This window comes from Charadrius vociferus, unplaced genomic scaffold, assembly GCF_000708025.1.
Source record: "Charadrius vociferus isolate BGI_N301 unplaced genomic scaffold, ASM70802v2 scaffold335, whole genome shotgun sequence".
Classification (NCBI taxonomy): domain Eukaryota; kingdom Metazoa; phylum Chordata; class Aves; order Charadriiformes; family Charadriidae; genus Charadrius; species Charadrius vociferus.
Window position 1 is genome coordinate 505,203 of NW_009648455.1, and position 21,992 is coordinate 527,194.

Below are 21,992 nucleotides of genomic sequence, written 5' to 3' on the forward strand. Positions count from 1 at the left end.
CTGTTGGCTGGCTGTATTCCATTAAAACTTTAATTTTAAGCCTATTTATTTTTAAAGGAATAAACAAAATGGTTATGCTGACTGCAAACTTGGTTTTTAATACGTGCACAGATGAATATAAAATGGATGCTATTCTGATGCGCTAGCTGTGAGCACCGATAAACCGGGGTGGTGAGGGATAGATACCCTGTGGCTCTGCCACCTCCGTCCCAGCCTGCCGTCGCTCCATCCCATCTCTGTTGTCCCAGGACCGTGCAAAAGCCTTAGATCTGATACGAAAAATCACCGATAGAAGGGTTTGCTAATGATTTTTCATTATCTATGCTTTCCTTCCCCTCGCCACCTATCTCTTGACCGTGCTGTGAATTCTTCAGATGCACCTCCACTGCCTCTTGCCTGAAAAGATACTCAGCTCTGGCACTCAGAATCATCTGCTGAATATTTTATGTGCGTCTTCCCTCCCTCTTCCTCTCTTCCCCTCCCTAAATTCACATCACCGGTTTGCGTTATGAAATCCTGAGCTGCGTGTTCCTTTAATCGGCAGAAATGGGCATTTTTTTAGCTGAAATGGGGTAACACACCACAAACATGAGATGTGTCTGCACAAAATGGTCCCAAGATTCTCATTGTTGGAAGTTAATGGTTTAGCAGATTGGCGCGGTGGCATCTTGAGTTGCGAAAACAAGTAGAAACCAATAGATGGAACTTTATTTTTGCATTCTGTGGTTATTTGCTGGCTGGGAATGTTTGAATTGAAGAGCAAGAATGGGGAACCAAAGGGAAAAATTGGGCCACTGCTCCCCACTTCCAATGTTTTTGCTGACCTTGGGAATTCTTTTACCACTTTATTCCCAATTTTTTTTTAGGTTGACCCCGCAATTGGAAGATTGACTTTGCGTCAGTTAGAAACAAAACCTTTATTTCACTAAAAGATGCAGCACTTTCTCTTTGCAAAGGCAACTTTTACCCTTCACGTGCAATCTTGTGAGCTAGCAAAAATTGCTTTGTCTCCTGTAGCTGGTGTGTGTGACGAGGTGACATTTTTGAGGTGACACTTTTGCGGTTTAGATTTCTCCGTTGTAACAATGTTTAGATTTGTAGCTCTGGTTTCCCATTTGTCTCTGTTGTGTGTGTAATGGGGTATGGACTGTATTTTACAAGTTTTGACACTTTGAAACTTGCCTTCTACTTAAAGTTGAATATAAATGTTTTTGCTCCAGGCTAGCTAAAAAAGTGATTTAGTAACAGTGGGGGTTTTTCTTAAGGAAATTTAAAATGACTGCGTTGGGTTTTTTGTTTGGTTGGTTTGCTTGTTATTTTGTTTAATTTGCCTTTTAAAATCCAGCTGTGTCTTTCCCTCTGGCCAAATGGCTCTTATTTGCTGTAGTTGCTTTTCAGATCTACCTGCATCTTCTGTGCCTTGGCATTTGAGCGGGAGTGTGCAAATATTTCCTCTTAATGAAGCGTGCTGGCGAAAGGCTGAAGAGGAATTTGAAAAACATTGTAAAAGCAGCTAAGTAGTTGGGATGTGACAGCAAGGTGTGTCAGCCAGGTGTATGTCAGTATGTAAAACTCATAATTTGCTATTTTTTAGACAGGTTACATGCCTATTTCATAACAGCTGATAAACATCTGTGCCAGTTATTTTTTGTAACTTTCCTATTTTAGGAAAAAAATGCGAGCAAACATCTGGTTGAGGATCAGCGTGAAAGTCCACAACTGGAAACAGTTTGTTGTTTTACTAATGTGCTCTTCTTATTCAACAGGATGTTTCGCCTCCGATTTCTTCCCATTGCAGCAGGGCTGTCTGCTGTTTCGCGGCGTTACCATGGGACAGCGCATCACCCCAGGACCAGGCGTAGGCTCATGGCAGCAGCTTTCATAGGGACGACTGCAGCCACAGCAAGCGCCAGATTCCTTTGGCAGAGGTAATACATATTTTGGTTTCCTTCTTTTTTGCCTGAGGCTTCATGCTGCTTTAGTCCTGTGGTAAGTACCTGCAGATGGGTTTAAGATCTGCAAAGCATTATTGCTTGTCCTGCTTCTGCCGCATGGAAGGAATGGCTGTTGCTGACTCCCTGTGGAGCTTCTTTGCTGCGGTGAGAAGCCAGAGAGACGCGAAAAAGCTCAGGGCTGAAGAGTTTTCCTCTGTAGCTGCCCTCAGCATGAGCTGTTTCCCCTTGATGGGATTTGCTTCCCGGCTTCCCCCTGTGTGGTGATGCCACACATGTCTGTGGTGTTGTGCAAAGAGAAATCTGTTGACTCTACCAACCTGGATGAAAATGTCATGCTTTCAGCTTCTGGGAGGGCTGCTTGGGACAGCATGCTTGGCCAGGGGCTGCTACTCTGGTTTTCTTTGTGTTCTTCTGACTGCTTCGCATATGAAACATAGCAGAGGAGCACAAGGGGACGGTCGCATCTTTTGGTGTTAAGGTAGCTGCACACAAGACTCATGATGTTTTTAAGGGCCAGAGTCTGAGCACACCTACTCTGAGCAATGAAGCTCAAAGCTTTTTTCCATACCTGTGAGGAGAAAGGGGGTATTTGTGCCTGCCTGAGGTGGCCCTCACTGAACCCTGGGCCTGTGCCGTGTTTGAAATAAATCAAGGACTCTCTTATCTTCCCTCAAAATGTGGAAGCAGCGGGGCACTGGCGGTGTCACTCAAGCTTGTGGCTGCAATTACAGTCTGAAAATAAAGCATTCGCTAAAAACCCGTCTAAATTCTATTCCGGTATTTAGGTGATTTATTGCTGGGTCTCCGCTGACCTGTGTTGTGGCTAGGAGGCTCTAGTTTTAATGTAACAGGGGGAAGATGATGGTAATTGTTCTGGCTATTCCTAGAGCTGTCAAACCTTTATGTCTGCTAAAAGGAGTTGCTGAAGCAAAGGAAGAACAGAGTGATCCAGCACAGTGTCGTCTTATGCTACGTTTTGCTGATAATCTGCACTTATGTAGTGCCTCTTTATCTGCTGGACCTGAACATCTCTGCGGGGATGGCCAGGATAACGCCCCTTTTCAGGCAGGGAAGTGAGCAGGGTTGTTTTCCATTTAAAACATCCTCAGCGTGATTGTAAAGTAGGTAGAACATCATGTCCTACGTAAAGCTCTCCCAAAGTCACAGAGTTAATACCTCCCTCCTGCAGCAGATTCACCTCTGTTTTTAACAGCCAAATTGCTGGTTGTTAGCTTTGCTTTTCATCAGGAGGAGGGTGCTTCCTGCAGCAAAGAGCCACTAAGGGTAAGCGGAATGCTAGGTCAGGAGTGATTTCAGGGAGCGATTTTTGGCTCCTGGAATACTTGGCTATTCCTTGGCACTCTGGCCAGGCTTGACCTTGCTCAAATGAGAGTGCTGATAGAAATGAGATAAAGGAGACAGCAGCTTCTTTGGTCTAGCCTGGTCTGTGATCTCCCCAGTCCTTATCAATCTGGAGACACTTGTTTCCTGTGGTTTTTAATATTATTTTTTTCTTTCCTTGCTCTGTGTCCTCTGTCTTTTATAAATTTATAAAGCACTAAATAGAATTGTACATATTTAAGTATTCCTTTCTTATATGAGCCATGAAATAAATCCACAATGTCTGTAAAGGTAAAATGTACATCCAGGCTTAAGGTGTTACTTTAATTATTTGGCATACAGCTGTTGAATAAGAGGAGGAACAAAACTGATATGTTCGGTGTAGAAAATACTTCATACTGACACCTGTAGGAGTTTAAACAGACTCTCAAATAGGTATTGTGTTTAAATAACTGAGGAATGAGAAACTGCAAATTTCCTTTTGTCTTTCACAAAATTGAGTGATTAGTTGAGTTTAAGCGTAGGTGAAAAAAAAAATGTTTGTAATGACATCCTGGATTATTCAGGTAGTTACATCCTGGATTATTACAGTAAGTAGCAGTATGTATAATGAACTAGTAATAAAGGGTAAATATGTAACCCATGTAGCCAGGTCATGGGGATCGAATATGCCAAGTGTCACTGAAAATGTAATTTATGCACTACAGAGAGAAATGTCTGCATGCTTCTGAGTATGTATACTTAGTAGTAAGTGACTTTGATTTATTAAATGTTGGAGTGGTATTTAAATGGGAAGCAGGTTAGGGAGGTGCTTTGTGTAACCAGTTCTGTTGGTGCAGTTAGTCTGTCGTAGGGATGACTGATGATGCTTGTTTTCCTTCAGTTAGTGAAGCAACCGTGCTTTTCTTGTGCTATGAAACTCTTCTGTGCTGCACAGTTAGTCTCTGAGGGGTCCAACAGGTCCTGAGTGTAGCTCTTTTAGCATCACAAAGAATTACTGTCCCTTTAATGACAGATGACTCTAATGAGGAATGTGTGTCTGCTAATATTCTGCTTAACCTTGGGTGGTCTGTCAATGAAGCCAGGATACTCCGTTGCCATTTGAGAAAGGAATGCGGTAAGGGATGCTCTCCTGCAGTCTGTCAGTGAAGTTTTTAACATGAAGGACATCTTCCTCTTTTTGTTTTCTTAGAATTATTTTTCTTTACAGTTAAGGCATTAAAGATGTAATAGGCTGAATCAAGGAGCAATTGAAAAAATGTGGCTTCTTGGGCTAGGTAACTGAGAGTTGATGCGGTGTTAAGAGGAAGAACCATAATTAAAGGAAGAGCAATAATAAAACCAAAAGAGTTTTTGACTTGTATTTCTTTTTGTCATTTAGAGCCTTGTCTAAATGCCCCAGCTTTTCTTGACTGACATGTGGGAAGCAGCACCACATCTCTTATCAGTAATAAAAAAATTCCAACCTTTTCATTTCAAGACACATTTCTTGAACTTCTGATGCTGAGGAACCTTGCAAAAAGGGATTAATATAGCGGTGCCTGTATGTGAATTTACCCTTTCCATTACTTAGCATGAAGACAGACAGGACTTCTCAGGTGGTTTCTGACCAGCGTTATTTCAGACTGATTCTGTAAGATACGCTTTGAGCAGCGTCAGATGCCAGAGCTGGGAAGCCCACACAAAGGTAGAGGAGACGTCAAGGGTAGAAAAGATGTAGATAAAAAAACCCCAGTGGTTGTATGATGTGAGATGGGAAAGACTTATTTTGTGTCTTCCTAAGATTAGAGGCAGGTTGGGGGGATCTTCATGTTTGATCAGCATCTGTGTGTAGCCTTCTGTGTAGCTGTCCGTTCTAGGTGAGGGTTGGTCCTGTTGCCTTTGCTGTCTTCCAGAAACTCCTGCTGCCTGCTTTTGGTGGAATATATCTCATCTAAATAATTATACGACAGGAGGAGAAAATGGTGCTCTCTTCTGCCACGGTGAAGAATACTTCAGCAATGCAAATAGCTTTTAGAAGACTAATGAAGTTTACCCTTGCTAAGCAATAACTTAAACTCTGAGGATTTCCAACTGGCAACAGAAGCAATTAAGTATCTGGGCATTGGTATCATGAATGGAATTAATTAATAAACCTGGGTGCAGTCATTGGCTAATCTAAATGACGCATTAATATAGGAGAAATACTGAGCCTCACAGTTTGTGGCAGGCTTAATGTTTATAAAAATACTCCGTTACTGGTACTCGTGTAAGAGTTGCATTCCATAGTTGTACTTCCAAGTACCCACTTGGAGTGTTATTTAATGGCCGTAGATAGATTGTTTATGTCACAAAACTTCCTGACTGAATCAGTGGGCATCTGAAAGCACCAAAATGCCAAGTTAAGCTTGTCACTCAGTCAACCTTGTATTGAATGAAATAAGGGATCAAATGTCCCTTTGGGAGCACAGAAGGAACCTCTGTAAGCAGAGTCTTACCCCAGTGCTTTTCCTGATTGACTGGAGGTATTTAGTTATGCTTAATTTCTTAACCTTCTGCAAATATATTAGTGGTAAGAATAAGGGCAAAACATCTGTGTTGCTCTGAAAGTTGCTTAACAACAAGATCCTTTGCTACCGGTGTGTCTGTGTCTAACGCAGTACCCAGTCTTATTTTGCTGCATCCTCTTGGCCGTATTCTGTGCTCCTCTGCCTTTGCCCCATCCTGTGCATAAGCTGAAGCGATTAAGCTTGAGATACCCATCTCCCAGCCCTGGTGGTATATTCTCATTCTGTTATAAGCTCTTCTTTTTTCAGGCTCCACTTCTCACTAGCGAGCTGAGCTGTTTACATGCTGACTGCCACTTCTGTAGTTTTTATTCCATCTTTACCATTTCTTCCTCTCTTCCTCTGCCCTCTTCTTCTTTCGCTATCCTGTATCGAGTGCCCAGTTGCTTTACTGGAAGATCCTCTGTAAGAAAGACCCTTCGTCTTCCTTGCTCTGCTGACCTTCACTGCTTTTTGTGTTTGGCTTTTCTCCATCAGCGCTTCTGGAATTCATTTTGTGGCCTAGATCAGCCCTTGGCTAACTCTGTTTAAGAATGCATTACTTTTTTGCATCAGTGTCTTAAGGGCTTTAGAATAATTTGCTTAGAATACATTTTTAATGGCTGGAAATATGCCAGTTGAAACTGAGACTTTAAAATTCTTTGTTCTAATAAAACAAAGGAAACCACATAAGTCATAGTCAAGAGAGGAGAAACCTGTTTTATAGCTGTAGATGTGTCAGGTACTACTTAACCTGATGCAGGAGAGAAATGACAAAAAAAGTAGGTATTATCCATGTTAGGTTATTTTTATTTTGAGAGCTCTGCTCCATTTTTTTTAATTCTTTGAGAGGTGACAGACTTAAGAGACTATCCTTGGGATTGCTGTGCTGAGGGCTTTCTCCTAAGGCTTGAAGACACATTGATCTATGAGTGGTGTCTTGAAAGAGCACTGTGTCCTTTCAGGTGGCTTTTGGCTTCGTATTATTTTTACCCATAAGCATCAGGGGAAGCAAAGAATCTGATGCCGGAGAATGAGCCAAAGTCAAAACTGGAGTCAAGTAGGAAAGCACCTGTACTGCCCTGGGGGGGAGTGACCTCAGCTGACCTGCAGAGCGTAAAGCACAGGTATTGTCCTAAGCCGGCAGAGCCCTGGAGTTTGATCAGTGCATGTTCATAATATCTTATTTAAATGTTGCACAACAAAGCAGAGCTGGGATTTGTGCAGAGAAGCCAGGCAGCAACACAGGAAACTGCTTCTTGAATCGTCTTGGTTTGCTGCGACTTCATGGAGACTATACTTTAGATTCTGTCTTTTAACAGGATAAGCATTGTTTGAACCCTGGGTCTTTAATGTCACTGGAAATAGTGCTTTTTAATCCCTTTGTAAAAATACGAGTGCCCTCTGGTGGCCAGGTTCACACCTGCTGCCTCCCCGTTGCACCGAATAACTAAAAATCCCTGCTCACCTTGCCCTCATCCCCAAGAGCGTGTTGGCTGTCCTCCAGTAGCTATCTGGAAAGCAACATCTCTTCAAGGAGCTACATCATTTAGGAGTGGAGCAAGGGGAATAATTTCCTGGCTCAGTAGAAGCAGCCCAGAACCTGTAAATATCACTTAGTTTTGATTAGTTCCTGATTTGAAAGTGAAGCACCAATGCAGTCATCGAGTGTCACCCCTTTAGGGTCTAGTCTTGTCACACTGTCTTTCTTGTGTTGTCCAGAGTCCTACCACCCCGCGATGGCCCAGCTGCCTTCTGGGCTGTGCTAAAGGTTGGATCTGTGGGGAAGAAGCAAGGGAGAAAACTAGGAATGAGCATGACCTTCATTAATTAAGGCTTTAAAAGAGAAGTTAGCCTAACCTTGGGGTTTTTTATCGCTTTTTACTTTGGTAAGCTTCTACAGCTTCAGCTGTCTCCCACAGCTGGCTGTTGCTGAGAGTTGCTGGTGGAAGCTATATGCTTTTTTTTTTTTTGTTTGTTTTGATGTCTATGTGGGGCCAGCTGAAGAGAACAAAAAGACCTGTGAGGTTGAGGAGCCTTTGTTTAATGTGATGCAGCCCATCTGTTTTCAGTCTGCCAAAACAGCTGAGGGATTGCATGAGGTACTGGCTGGGAAGGGAATAATGCTATTAAATACCCTAGAGTTCATGTTGGAACGGAACAGTTTTTAATTGGTATTAATATAGATGTGGCAGGGAATTGCTCCCTCCTCGACTTGCAGCTGAATTTGTTGAGACTTTTTTCCCAAGAGCATGAGGCCAAATTCTCAGAAGCATGCTGCGATGTGAATGCATCTCAGGCTGGAGAGCAAAAAGTGATGCCAGGAATGACTTCTGGTCTTCCAGTTGTGAATAGCAGTATGGCCTGAAAGCTGTGATGTGTTAGCCCTGTTTCTGATTGCCCTCCCGTAATCCTCCCCTGCTGTATGCTTTTAGCTAAAGACCAGGTTTCATGGGAATTAAGATATCTGAAGGGATCTCGTTCTACCCCCCTCCCCCCCAAAGGATTTTGTAGCCCACATACCCTTTCCCATAAGTCAATTAAAGGTTTTACTCTCCTTTGGATACCCAAAGTAATAAGATGTTCCCTGAATTTAAACAACTCCATCTCGCATGTTTTAGCTGTGAGAGTTGGTGGCCAGATGCTTGGAGCAATCTTCCTTTCTTCTTCCCCACTGACCTGCTCAGGTTCCTCTCTATTTCTAGAGAATTATTTTGTATAACTTCAGTCTTCTGGCAGCACTGCTTATCGTAGATCTACATTGGCTCTCTTGTGTTCAGTGGAAATGAAGATGGATCGGATAGCACGGTCAGGTAGACAAACACTGCTTGTTGGGAGCCTATAAAATGCTCTGGTGTGGAAACATCTGCTTTGCTCTATGCACGTGAATAGGCTCACGCGTTTCTTACTGCCTGGCAGGACTGAGCCTGTAGTTTGCACAACAAAACCAGATGCTGCAGTGATGAATGTTGTAGCACATCTTCACTTAATGGCTTGTTGCGTTATTGCGGATGGTCTGGGAAAGGGAGCAGATGCTGATGAGAATTCATGGTCCTTCTCTGCGAGGTAACTGGGTGCTGGGGCTGCGCTCTCTTAAAAGTTCTTCACATTGCTTAATTATAGATACAGGCTAGTTAAACTAGGTGGAAAATAGGGTCTTTTGGGTTAACGAATGTGTGTTCACATTTTATATTAGTATAGAGACTTGATTTGTCTGTCCTTGCAGAGAAACTAAATATTTTCAAGGCACTTTGAGGAAATAAATATTGTAAGTTGCAATTCACATCAGTTTTTTGTTAGTTGATATTTGATGTGTATACATACACACACATACATGCTTGATGTGTATAATGTGTGTGGTAAGCGAATAGTGCTTCAGTGCAATTTAACTCCTTGATTGCTGAAGGTGCACATAGACATAGACAACTTCCCAGAATGACTGCTTGCCTTGGCTAAGCTCTGCTTGAGCTAGAGCTTATCTCCACCTGCTTCAGTGGGAGGAGCCCACTTAATCTTGATTTTTTTAGAAACCATTGGGGGAAGAGAATCGGTACATCAGGGGAATTGTTAATTATCTGCACTGTGAACAAGGCTCTGTCTTATTCTTGGCCTCAGTGTACGCTACTGCCTACTTTCAGGCATTTCTTGGTTTTGTCATTAGGTTACAGAGCTTTCCAGCTTGCTCCTCTACCAGGAATGCAGGCAATGATCATTTGTTCCTTTATCTTAGCCCGGGAAGAGTAAGTTCTCTGACTCTGTAAAACTTAGTAATTAAATACTAAATATTTAATTTGTAGCTTTTGCTTGGGTAGGATTTAGAGAAAAAAGATGCTAAGAAGCTGAAGAGTCTGAGCACAGTAGCCTAGGAGGGCTGCATTGGTGCCAAACCAGGAGCATTATTTAATTTTTAGACTTGATTTCGGATTCCTGTACTTGTACGTACAAGGTTTGCGTTTGTCCTTAAGACTGCGATGATTCACCAGGAGTTATGATCAAATGAAAAATCCACTAAAGCCCAAAGTAGCTTTCACAGGCATTAACGTCTAGTATGGATGAAAACTAGTCACACACGCGTCTGTGTTCTTTGTGCTTAGATATTCCTCTCCCTCTTCAACCATCTTGATGGGTATTGTGTGCTTGCTTGTGCTCAGCTTACCGAGCAAGCAAGACCGTGCTTTCCAGTGCTCTCTGAGTCTTTACTGCTAGATAGCAGAGGACCCAGGGACTTTATCCTCTAGCTCATTAATAAAAGAGGTGGCATAGGGCCAGGAACTTACCCTTGTCAGGGCTTGGGAGAAGCTCAGCCACTCGTTGATGATGAAATGCTTATATCTTGAAGCATGTTGTTAACCAGTTTTTAATCCACTGAATGTTTTGTGTTGATGTTCGTGTTGCTCTGCCTTATTAATCACAATATCATTTAGTGGCAAGTGGAATAATACAGTGTGAGAACTTGCATTTATTAAGTGAATGCTACTGCAATTATCAACAGCACTGGTATCTCATCAAGAAACAACGTATATTTAGCATAAGACTTATTTTCCATAGCCCTTTGTTGACTGTCATGAAATTATTCTTTACTCTCCTTTAATTAGAAACCCAAAATCATCTTGTCTCCTCCATCCAACGTCAGTCTTTGTCTAAATAACAGGTCTGTGATAACACCTATTGCCCTGTTTTATTCTTTTTCAAATATTAATAGCTATGAGTTAAGGTTTACTGAATATCAACAGCACTTGGGCAGAGACTCTCAGCCAACTGTTATTAAAACTAAACCTCAGACTTCTGCAGAAAGCTTTTATAAAGACCTGAGTAGAAAATACGTACCTGTAGTGTTGCTGTGTTATATAGGCCATTCAAGTGGTGAGAGTCTGTCTGTGGTCTCTCTTGAGAAGATCAGAATATATAAAACATAAAGCATTGTAAACAGAGTAAGTGTTCACTTGGAAATACATAGTTCTGTCACTTGCAAAAACAGAGTAAACAATCTCAATTTATTACACACTCCTTGTTGTTTTTGACAACACAAAGTTTTCGTTGTCCGAGTTCTCTTGGTCATTTACTCCTCCTTAGGTGCTTCCATGTCCCTTATCAATTTTCTACAGTATGTAGCTTTCAATTTACATGGAGTACATGTAGCTTCCTCTTCCCATCTTTTCCGTTTCCTTATTTCCACAGGGCTTGCTTTCTTCTGAACTGAAGTTGTGAGGTTTTTTCACCTGTGTTTTTTTAACAGTTACAGCACCCTTCTCACCCTTGAGTGTGAGCTTTGAATACCCAATGAAACAATCTTCAGCAGCTGGTAGTTGTCATTCTAAGTCAGACTTATTTGTATCCGGTGATCTGGCTCATAATTTCAGACAGATAAAGCCAGGCTCATACAAACCCGAGAGTATTGTAAAAAGAAATAATAAAACAAAGGGGGAGGGGAAGACTTTCTGTGTTTATTGACGGCACCTTAAAAAACATGTAGCATCAGAGTCTCTGCTTTGCCTCCCTCACTCTCCCAGCCTAAGGTATTTTTTTCTTGAAAACAAATGCCGGTGAGTGACAGTGGTGAAGGGTGATGAGCTTGCTGTCTCGTTGGGGGACAAGGGATGGAGAATAGGATGCCAGCTGTGATCTTACTGGGTTCATGTGGTCATCCTACCTAGTGTTTCTTGCTATCTCTGTCAGCCTCGCTGGTTTGTTCAGTTACCTTCCCTGTGTGCCCAGGAGCAAATACAAGGGGAGTTGCAGCTGTGACTGAAAGCAACTGCTGTTTTCTCGGGGGGAAAAAAAAGAAGCTATCAAGCCTGTCAGCCTTCAAAGTGCAGTTCAGATCAAGAGAGAAGTTCAAGCATGTTTGGGGGTGAGGAGCACAGGCTGGCGACTCTGTGCGTGGCAGATGTTAACAGAGTCACAGCTGCATGCATCTGTCAGGGCTGCACCTCGGGGTACGGACTTGTACCCCACTTGGTGTGAGCTCTGTTTGGAAATGTAAGCAGCGTCTCCTGGATTAAGAAATTAACAGATTTATAGTTTCCCAGGATATTAGGGTAAAATCAGTAGGATGCCTCCAGTGTGTGTCACTAGGGTTGATGGCCTTTGTGAAGCAATTGTTTTCCACTGCAGGATATCAGGGAGTTATCTCTAAGGAGCGGCATGTTATCCTACATGATCCAAGGTAGTTGGCGAGATGGACCTAAAACCGTTCAGGTTCATCTTCTTCAGAGCAGTCTCCTTCAAGTGGTTTGAAGTAGAGGTCCTCACGCTCTGGCCTGTCTGTCTGTGCCCACGTGCTGGTGCCTAAACCGGGCTGTGGCAGAGGAGAGTGGGAGGGAGCGTGAGAAATCATCTAGTCTGCTGCCAAGGCAGCACTGGGTGCCTCCAAGCTAGTCCTGACAGGCAGCTGTCTCACCTATTTTTAGCAATTTGCTGGTGATGGAGAGAGCAAGTGATGGAATAAATCCTCCCCGGCAGCTGATTGCAGTGTTCCCCTGTCCTTAACATTAAATGTTTTCTGTGTTTGTATATGTATGTATGCTCAGGCTTCTTCTTTCCCAGGTGTGTAAGTCTCTTCCCTTGTGTGTCCTTAAGCACATGTCCTGCATCTTGTCCTGTCCTTGATGGATCAAGAGAACAGTACCGCAGCAGCTGTTTTATATAAATTACAGTTATCTCACCTTTTTTTTTTTTTTTTTTCTTATAGCAGTCTGACTAACATAGGTCAGTTTTTCCCACAGTGCGTTCCGGACCCTTAACCATTGCTGCTGCTCCCTGTCAGATCTTCTCTGGCTGGTCCAGCTCTTCCTTGGAGTGCACCATTGGTGGCTGAAGGTTCTGTCTGTGGGGACACTCGGGCTGCTGGCTGGGGTGGAAGGAAGGACATGCACATCCCACAGACTATGCAGCTGTCTCCTTATGTTCTTGGACCTATTTTATGTTATGGCTGGTATCCAGAGCTGTCTCCTCAGTCTAATTGTTCACGTTCATCTCTGGAATCTGTCTTAATTTTGGTGTGTTCATTGCAGTTCTTGCCACAAATTCATTGTGGTAATTCACATCAGTGTCAAGTACTGTGAAAAATGAGGCAGGAAGCAAAGAAATAAGTCCTGTGAGTGGGGTGACATCCTGAAGAACTGGGCTGTGAATCTTCATCATTTCTGGTTAATTTCTTATTAAAGTTTCAGCTAACTAATTTAGTTGCTGAACATGGTTGACCTGAGGATGAGACAGAGCTCCTTACTTAAAGTACTTCCCATCCCTGGAGGTTGCCTATTTTTATGAATCTTCTGTCCAAGCTTGCTTTTGCATTTCAATATGAAAGCCTGAAGTTTTAAGTGGCTTTTAAACCTCACTTGGATGTCTCCAGATGTTTGCATGCAAGGAGAGTGGCGACTCTATTTGACTGAAAACCACATCTGTCAGGCAGAATTCCTCTCCCTGTTCTTTTTTTGGTGGCAAGGTCTTTGCTGACTCCCAAGTACCCAACTTCTGGTTAGATCTCCTATGTTTCCTTGTGAGACTAAATAGCATCTGATAGATAAGTAATTTTCTACTGCCTTCAGGATTAGAATAACTGAGCACTGTTGTCTCTGGCACGAAGCTGTGTTCTTTTAACACGCTGTTCTGCTTCTGCCTCTCAAAGATGAAGAAAAATACATTTAAGGGAGGGATTGTGATTTCTTTAATTGGAAAACCTGCAACTGTGGACTATTCCTGCCAATGCTTAGTGTGAGTCCTGAGATCATTCATGGATGTGTGTCCTATGGTTGCACGGGCTTGGTTTTCTCAAAGAATGATTTGCTAAGTGGGAATTTAGCATTGAGCAGTCTTCTGTGTTAGCTAGGTAGTTTTCTTTGGGGATGATGAGCGTAATAGTATGCTTGTTTGTTGACTTGCTCCAAGGATTAAAGGAAGAGATTACTAAGTAGGTGGGAAATACAGTCTTTACCCCAAAATTAAGTTCATTGGGGTGGGAGGACGGGACCAACCTTGAAGAGGCTGGGAGGGCTGAAGCAGGGCAGCTAGGTTCCAGGGCAGGCAGGCAGGTTCTGTGGAGAGGCAGGCAGCTAGTCTTGGCACACAGTGAAGGGAGTCTTTGTATTTTCATTTCCCTTTTGTGCAGAAGCTGTAGTAACAGGCATGCCGTTGGAAAGTCAGTCTCATCAAAAAAGGAGGTGGAGAGTCTTCGCTTGCTGATGGCAGTCCAGCAGGGTGGATATTTCTGGAGCTATGGGGTTTTTCCAGCTGTACTCTGACATTGAAAGACTCCTTTATGCGGGTGCAGTATGGAAGTTGCACGTGTTGGAAGCCAAGAATTTCAACAGAGGATGGTTGTGCAGGATGTAAAATACACAGTAGTAGATGTACATAGAGAGCAGATCACTCAATGGTTAATTCAGTGAGTAGTTTGGACTGTGGTGTGGAGGTGTGGAATAGCAGGTACTGTTTAAAACCTTGCTTGAGAAGCAGACTACAAACTCTGCTTTTATTCTCATAGCTCATTTTGCTTGTACTCTGGGAAGGTGGTCTAACTGTAGAGCGGGGTTAATTACCTGGATAAACTAGAGGGGGGGAAAAAAACCGACTGTATTCAAACTGCCTACGTCTGTGTTGCTGTAGCCAACTGGCTTGACAGCATGATGGATTGAAGGAATGCGTAGGATTTGCTGAAAATGTTTGATTGTGAATTTCATCTATCCCTTCCCTGCTTTGCTAGATGTCAGTCAAGTATTACAGGAGCAAATCTTTACTGATACAGCTCTTCTCTGACATGTTCCATACAGACTAGGTTGGTTGTGTCGCTAAGCAATCAATTTTCAACTGCTTTTCCATCCCCAGGACCTTTTCCCAAGACATTCGCTCAGAGCTACTTAAGGCTGGTGTCCTGCCTGTACGAGGGCTTTCCTTGTCAGCGCTGCTGGGGTAGCCTCAGCTGGCAACAGCTTATTCTAGCAAACTGTGTATCAGCCAAAACCACAACTCCGCAAGGATGTGCCAGTGCTGATTTAAACTTTCAGGAAAGGCTTCAGGAGAGGTGCCAGGGTGGACTTCACGCTCCAAGAGACAGATCAGCTGCCTGGCTCTTCTGGGGAAATAATTTCCTTATCTTAAGATGCTCGTGGAGGACTCGGATTCTATCTCTGAAAGTTTGGTTCAGTGGGGGACTTAAAGATGGTGTTTTGCTATAGGACTTAAGAAAATATAGGATCGTAGAATGGCTTAGGTTGGAAGGGGCCTTGAAGATGGAGTTCCAACCCCCCTGCTGTAGGTAGGGACACCTCCCACTAGACCAGGTTGCCCAAGGCCACGTCCAGCCTGGCCTTGAACACCTCCAGGGATGGGGCCTCAACAACCTCTCTGGACAACCTGTGCCAGTGCCTTACCACCCTTAAAGTAAAAAACTTCTTCCTAATGTTTAATCTAAATGTATTGGCAAATAAAGCTCAGGACCTTTTCAGAAAGGAAAGGCTGGTACTTTGGTCTCCATTTGGCGTGAAAAGGCCTTAGTACTGCTCTTCACCAAGCACTTGTGTATTTTATTAAATCAAACCCTTGCAGCGGAGTTGTATTCTGTCCCAGCATGGACCTGAAACCTCTGAACTGCTTTAACCCAGCCGTAGTGCCGTGGGTTATTGCATTTCAAAGCCATGCTGGGATCTTGGTGGTTGTTCAAGTACCTTCAGTACTTTGCTGAAGTAGTTGTCACAGTATGACACAGTTTGCTTTCGTCATGATTCACTCTATTCTTAAGTATGCTTTTTGGGTGTTTATTCTAGAATAATAAAGTTTTTGCTTCCCACCAGTACTGTGGAAGGATTTGAGTTCTTTAGCCCTCCCACATCTATCCTGTACTGTGACTGTTAGTGAATTATTGGATGCTTATAAGGAGTGCGTTGTCTTTTATTTTGGTAGCATTTAAATTAATTGAAGGAACACCTATCCTCATTTCTTCTTCTAGGAAGATGATGCGCTGAGATTGCTGCAAAGCTGTGTATTGCTGGGGAGACAGGCACAGACTCTTCTCTGTTAATTTTACATACCACATCTGTGTTTTCCAGGAAACTGGTAGGATGAAATATGTGTGGACATTTGCTTAGAGCTTGGGAGACTTAAAAAAAAAAAAAAAAATAAAAAAAAATCTTGGTTTGTTTTTGGTTTTCCCCCAAGTCAGCCCATTTTGAATAAACTCACACAGCTGTAAATGACCACATTCATAGTTACAGGGAGTACCAAAATACCAGCCTTCACCTGAAGTCTGCTGGCTAACTGTGTGTGAGCCCTGTACCCTCTGATTAATCCCAAATAAATCACCAGGAATGCAAAGGAAAGGCGGTTTCACTCAAGTTACAGGCAGGCTGGGATGTTTACCTGAGCTGTTTGAGCTCTTTAGAAAGAGAAATAATGTTGTCAAACTATTCTTTGTTGCTTGTCACATGTAAATGTACCCTTAGAGATTATAATTTAACTGATGTTAATGTGGTCTGAGCTCTGTCTGGTTATAAACCGCTTTACAAGCAAAGCATAGGAAAGCCATAGCATTGTTTGGCTTAGGGATTTATCCTGCTTTTTATTTAACTGCCCTATTGCCGGTTGCAACTCTGCAAGTTGTTTACTACTTAAACAGGTTGAGCAGTTTTTGGTGTTGAGTCTTGGTCTACAAACCAGATCCGATCCCTTGCTGTACCAGAGTTGTATTTCCAGCCTGAGGATAAACAACTCCAGTTTGTGTTGTCACAAATCCTGTGGCACTGGAGTTTAGAAGAGTCATTGGTGGAAGAGGGAAATAAAACAGCCTGTCACCTGCTGGAGATAGAAAATAGATCAGTTGTGCTGAAACAAAGAGGCTATTCTGCCTGAATCCTGCAGTGCTGATGGCAAAACACATTTCTATCACTTCTTATAAATCTTTTTGGGGTGGGCGGGGGTGGCATTTAGAGCTAGAGGAGCTATGGTATGCCTTTCCCAATCTTTCTTGCAGGTGTAGTTTTTGGAGAGGGCATGATAATTCGTGGAGTGATTCGCTCTGGTGTTCTCAGATTGGGAAAATTTACTGTGGTTATTAGTTTGGGGGTTTTGGGTGGGGAGGTGGAAATTTGATCACCGCAGGGAAAAGCAGACAGTATTCCAAGGAGACCGATCACTTCTTTGCTTTTGCTTTGCAGTCCTCCATGCTGAACTGTAACAAGTGTTTCATTCAGGGAGAGCTTTGCAGGACCATCTTTATAGCCTTAGCAACCCTCTCAATAATTTCCTGAACTGGTGTTTTTGTGTTCCCTTGTACAGGGCCTACGCAGAAGATTCGTCCTCTGTAAAACATGATCCAAGGACAGAGCCAAGCGAGAAGGTGAAGCACGAGGAGGAAGAGGAGAACAGCGGCAGTGAGGGTAGAAAGGCCGTTGCATCAGGAGATGAGGAAGCTCAGCCAGAAGGGAAGAAGAAGAAGCGTTCTGGGTTCAGGGACCGGAAGGTACCAAACTTGGGCACGTTAAACATGCAGCTGTTGTGCTGCAGTGGAAAAAGGGAGAAAACTTGCAGAACACTTTATTCAGGTTGTGGTACAGTGTGTGTGTGGAGTCTGACTTTTGCTCAGTACTTCTCTTTATTTTGTAAGGGACCTTGGTGTTTTGGGAGCTGCCTTTCTTGGCATGATACCTTGAGTTTCTTTAGGTTGGAACTTGTTGATTTGGAAAGCACAGTATACTGATCCTCTGAAATGGAGACCTCTGTTCCCATCTCCAGTTGGATGTCCAAGAAGTGGCTCCCTGAGAAATCAAGGCTTCCTGCCTTGATCGCTGTTAGGATGGTGCATGCAAAGTAGGGAATCAGTGCAAGGTCTTTAAAACCATCACGGGCATCCAGCATGTGTCTCTGTGTGAATCTGTCCATTTGTGTGTGTTCACAGGCAAATGGGCAGTGTATGTAGGAAGTAGAAGAGGATGAGTGTGGGAGGGAGGGCTATAGGAGAGGTGTAGTTTAATTTTTCCTCTAATTATTCCATGTAAACATGGTGGTTGAAATACAGCCTCACTTGCTATTCACAGTTAGTCCTGTCTCTCTTGATGCTTATGCCTATTTAATCTTCATATCGGGCACCTTTTCGAGAGGAGGAAAGCTTGAGTGGCGAATTTTATTGTCAATTTGTGACCTGCCTTCACTGTTGGGCAATCCTGAGAGCTTTGGGCTCCTCAGAACTGTCAGACAACTAGTTTGGTACTATCTGTAACCTCTGTTATTACAAGATGTACAATTTGGTCTGATGGAGAGTCCTGTAACTGAGAGTTGGCAGACAGCAGTATTTTATTTTTTAAACCTGTCTGGATGTTGGTTTTATTGGCCTGTGTTTGATGATTTAATATCTTCGCAGTGCCAAAGAGGAGAACCGGGAGTATATGCTCTTCACAATCCTTTCTATATGATTTGCTTCTGATAATTATTTTTAAGTATGTATCCTGGAGGCTGCATCTCATTAGCTGTTAAATTGTGGATGGTTGTATATAGTGGCTTAACAGCTTTTCATTAAAAAAAAAAGCTGTTTTGTTTGAAGTTGCTGAATCATAGTCTGCTCTTGGTTAGAGTAAGTTGCACAACTTGAAACTTCAAGTGCCTTGTGCTATTTGGGACTCCAGACTTTCCCTGTTGTGACATGCTCGTGGCAGCTCAGCGAAGCTTTGTTGTAAGATACTATGTTGAGATATTAAGAATTGTCCAGGAATTTGGGTTCTCAGCTTCTGCTAACTTTCTTGGCAACTGAGTGTCAGGGAGACTGACAGCTTCAGCAAAACTTCGGCTCTTGTCAGTACCACTCAAGAAAGGCGGGTTATTTTTTCCAGTGTCAGCAGATGGAGGCAGGTTGCAAAGAGCAAAGAAATGATCCACCTTCATCCACGCTCTTATTTTTAAAAAAACATTTGTTGATACAGTGAAGGTAATGATTGATTTTTGTCTTACATGGCTGGTTGTTTCTGGCTAGGGAAGCCAGAGAAGGTTTGTTGGCAAGCGAGGACTTCTATTCCAGTTGTTAGGAGACGTGCCTATGTTGACCAGCTCTTTCCTTCCCATACTAGGCAGGAAGGAACGTGGCTGTGCTTGCCAAACAAAACATGAGCCAGGCGTGGAGGGTGACCAAGAGGTCTGATGGGAACGACGTTCAGCCTGGATCCTTTCTCAGTCCACAGCCTTCCTTTCTCCTATGGTGCTCAACTCAGGAGCAGCAGTTTCAGCAGGGAGAGTAGCTTAAAACAGACCTCATGATCTTTCACCAACATAAACCCTTTTTTCTCCATCCTTAAGTCCAAATGTCCCTTCTGTGACCTCAATGCTAGTGTTGCTTTTGCTTCGTTTACTGCAGGCTGTAACCGGTAGTCTCCCAGGCGCTGGGATCTGTGTTTGTTTGAGCGGCTCCATGTGGGCTTGGTGTTTGATCAGGAGTTGCCCTAGTGAGTCATCTCAGGAGGTAGGTTTGAATGCTTCAGGCTCAGATGGCAGAGGAAGGTGCGCCCTGGCTCCTGACTCAAAATCGGGGCTGCTCCCAGGATGTGCTGCTCCCCTAATCCATTGCGTAGCACCTAGGGAATTCCTGACTCTTCTATATGCTTTTAAAAAAACAAACAACAAAACCCACAGTGAAAACCCTTTCCAACTCCTCCCATAATTAACTGAAAATAATGTGGTGTTTTCTTTGAGGAAAAAAATTAAGCTTAATTGAACGTGTTTAACACTTGTTTGTTATCCCAATGTTGCTTTTAATGAAGTTGATGATTAGTGGTGAAATAATAAATTAGGCATGACATTGCTATTTTGGGTAGTGATTCAGGGAAGAGGAAGTTGAAATAAATCACTTGGCATCTGCTGGGGCTGAGATCGTGTGCGGCTGGTTCCAGGGCGCGTGTTGTCTTGCAGCCTATGCAATGTGTAGGTCCTGACTGCATAAGGGAGGAAAGGAAAAGATTGTTTAAGGGCTTTTATAGTTTGAAGGCTAATGAGCAGTAGTACATGATGTGGGTGTGCTAACACGTTAATTAATTTGCTAAAAGAGTTTGCATGCAGCAGTAGGACTGCTTTATCAAGATCCGCTTGCAGTGTTTGCTGGGTCCTGCAGGTATGCTGCCTTAGGAGTGTTAGTCATGCAAAGACGTCATTTTAGTGTGCATTACAGTAGGAAACCCAAAGAAAATGAATCCTAATTAATTAATTTACCCTGCGAAGATGCGTGCAGTGGAGCTGGACTGCCAGAGTTCCCGTTCTGCTGCACAGTCAGGGAGGCCCCAGTGATGCTCTGGAAGTGAATTGAGATGTTAATGTAGAGCTTTATTTTCATGTCTGCACAGGATTTAATTTTTTTTCCCTTTAACCTGTGGCTTAGCATAAACGTTGACTGTCTCAACAGCAGCTTTGCTCTTGTAGAGCAATAGTGATTACTTGCTCATCTTTCTCCTCCAGTACCTCCTCTATTAATAAATACCAAAAAGGGACTCTTCGCTTTTAATCACACAATATCTTTCTGGAGACTGCTGATTACATGAGACTGCAGTTCTTGGGGCAGGATGGTGTCCGCTGCATTGAGGACTGGTGCGTACTGGGGGAAGGCAACCACCTGGGTGCACGCTTTGCCTCCCTGCTTGAGGGCTGCGTATTCAAAATTGCTTCCTCATGAGTGTCTGGCAGTCATCCGAGGAAGCTGTGTGTTTTGCCGTGTGCGTGGATAGAAGATGGGATTGGCAAATGATCTAGGAAAGGGCCACATAGGAAATAGACGCTTCGCTTCGGTGTCAATTGATGATCGTGGTGGACTTAAAGGTTGCAGTGTGGATCTGAATGGGGTGTTGGAAAATCCCTGTGCCTGAAGTTGAAGCAAAATGTAGAGTGCTTAACATCAATAAAGCAGGGCCTTGAGCATTACCCTGAGCTTGGGATAAGAAAAAGGTGGCAGTGAAGTTGGACCGGTAAGGGAGGAGTCTTGGTAAAGATGCGAGACAATATCCATACTCCAAAAATAAGACGGAAAGTACTTGACAGCAACAGGCTTGTCAGTAGTGTCGTGGCTGAAATGGCCACCACCAGGACAAGTAGCATCTTAGTAAGATCTTCAAAGAGATACAGAGGAAGGATCTGTTGCTGATGAGAAGTTGAATGGGATGCAACGTGGTTTTGCTGGCAGAAATGTCAAGACTAATGTCTCTGGTGCAGCAGTGGAGTTCTTGAGTAAAAGAGGTGCGACTTACCTAGCTGGATTGAAGGAAGGGGTTTGATAGTGCCTTGCAAGAAATATTCCACCGGCTTGGAAGATCAGGAGTAATGTAAAGTCTCAGGCAGACCAGTGTTTTAGCTAGAAAGCAGGCTGTGTTGAAGAGGTGTCATGGATGGAGGGAGCTGTTGGTTGTGGTCTGCGGTGTTGGCTCTTGACTCTGGTCCTGAGCTTGACACTGTAGCTGGTTTTAGTTGTCCTGCTCGAAGGTAGAAGTCTGTAGCTATGGTTTTTGGCTGATGGAGTTGGGTGGGGTGTTGCTTGTAATGAGAGCAGGTCATGCTACAGGAAGGAGTGAGATACACGCCTGCAATCACAAGTCAAAAGATCACTTGGGCATAACAAGTTACGGCCTGCCAGGTGGGAGCTGTAGACAAAGACACATGCAGCTTTGCAACTGGAAAGAGCCGGGAAAGTGCGTATTGTCCTTTACTGCGGTTTGGCTGAGCGACTGCGACTTGTAACTTTGCAATAAAACAACTGCTTTTGATCTACTGCCCTTATCTTTGGAGGACCTTGTGGACTGAAGCGATAAAAATGGGATGATGTTTGATTCTAGGTGCAAAGGCTAGTAACAAAAGGGAGGAGTGACAAACATTTTGTTCTGTGCTGGTGGCTACAGGAAAGAGGGGGCTGGTTATATTGGTTGATACAAGGACATTTCTGTGTTCCTGATGGGCTTGACTATAAAAAAAGCTATGGTGATGCAAAGAATAATAGGGAGAATGCTTTAGATAATGTCAAAGCTGTATCAGTGGGACTTTCTGCCGCATGTTGCTCGTCCCCTGATCTCATTTGCCAGAGAGCTGAGCTGGAAGAAGTGTAGAAGAGAGAGGCTCTGCTTTCCCCTAGCTACTTTACCCAAGCTTGGGTTGGGGGATTAAAAGCCTTTGGCTTGTTTCATCCTAGAAATATGAAAAATTAGAGAGGGTGTTTTCT

The 21,992-nt window shown here is 43.4% G+C and overlaps 1 protein-coding gene across 1 annotated transcript in view; it reads left to right on the forward strand.

Annotated features, from left to right (window-relative positions):
* Positions 1-1,767: 1,767 nt before the first annotated feature.
* Positions 1,768-21,992, forward strand: part of LOC104286999 (calcium uptake protein 1, mitochondrial-like) — a gene marked incomplete at its 3' end in the record, with an annotated part of 61,759 nt that continues 41,534 nt past the window's right edge. Inside the window, exons 1-2 of the mRNA XM_009885648.1 lie at positions 1,768-1,928; positions 17,093-17,276. Coding sequence (XP_009883950.1) covers positions 1,768-1,928; positions 17,093-17,276 — 345 coding nt within the window. The remainder of the gene's footprint in view (positions 1,929-17,092; positions 17,277-21,992) is intronic.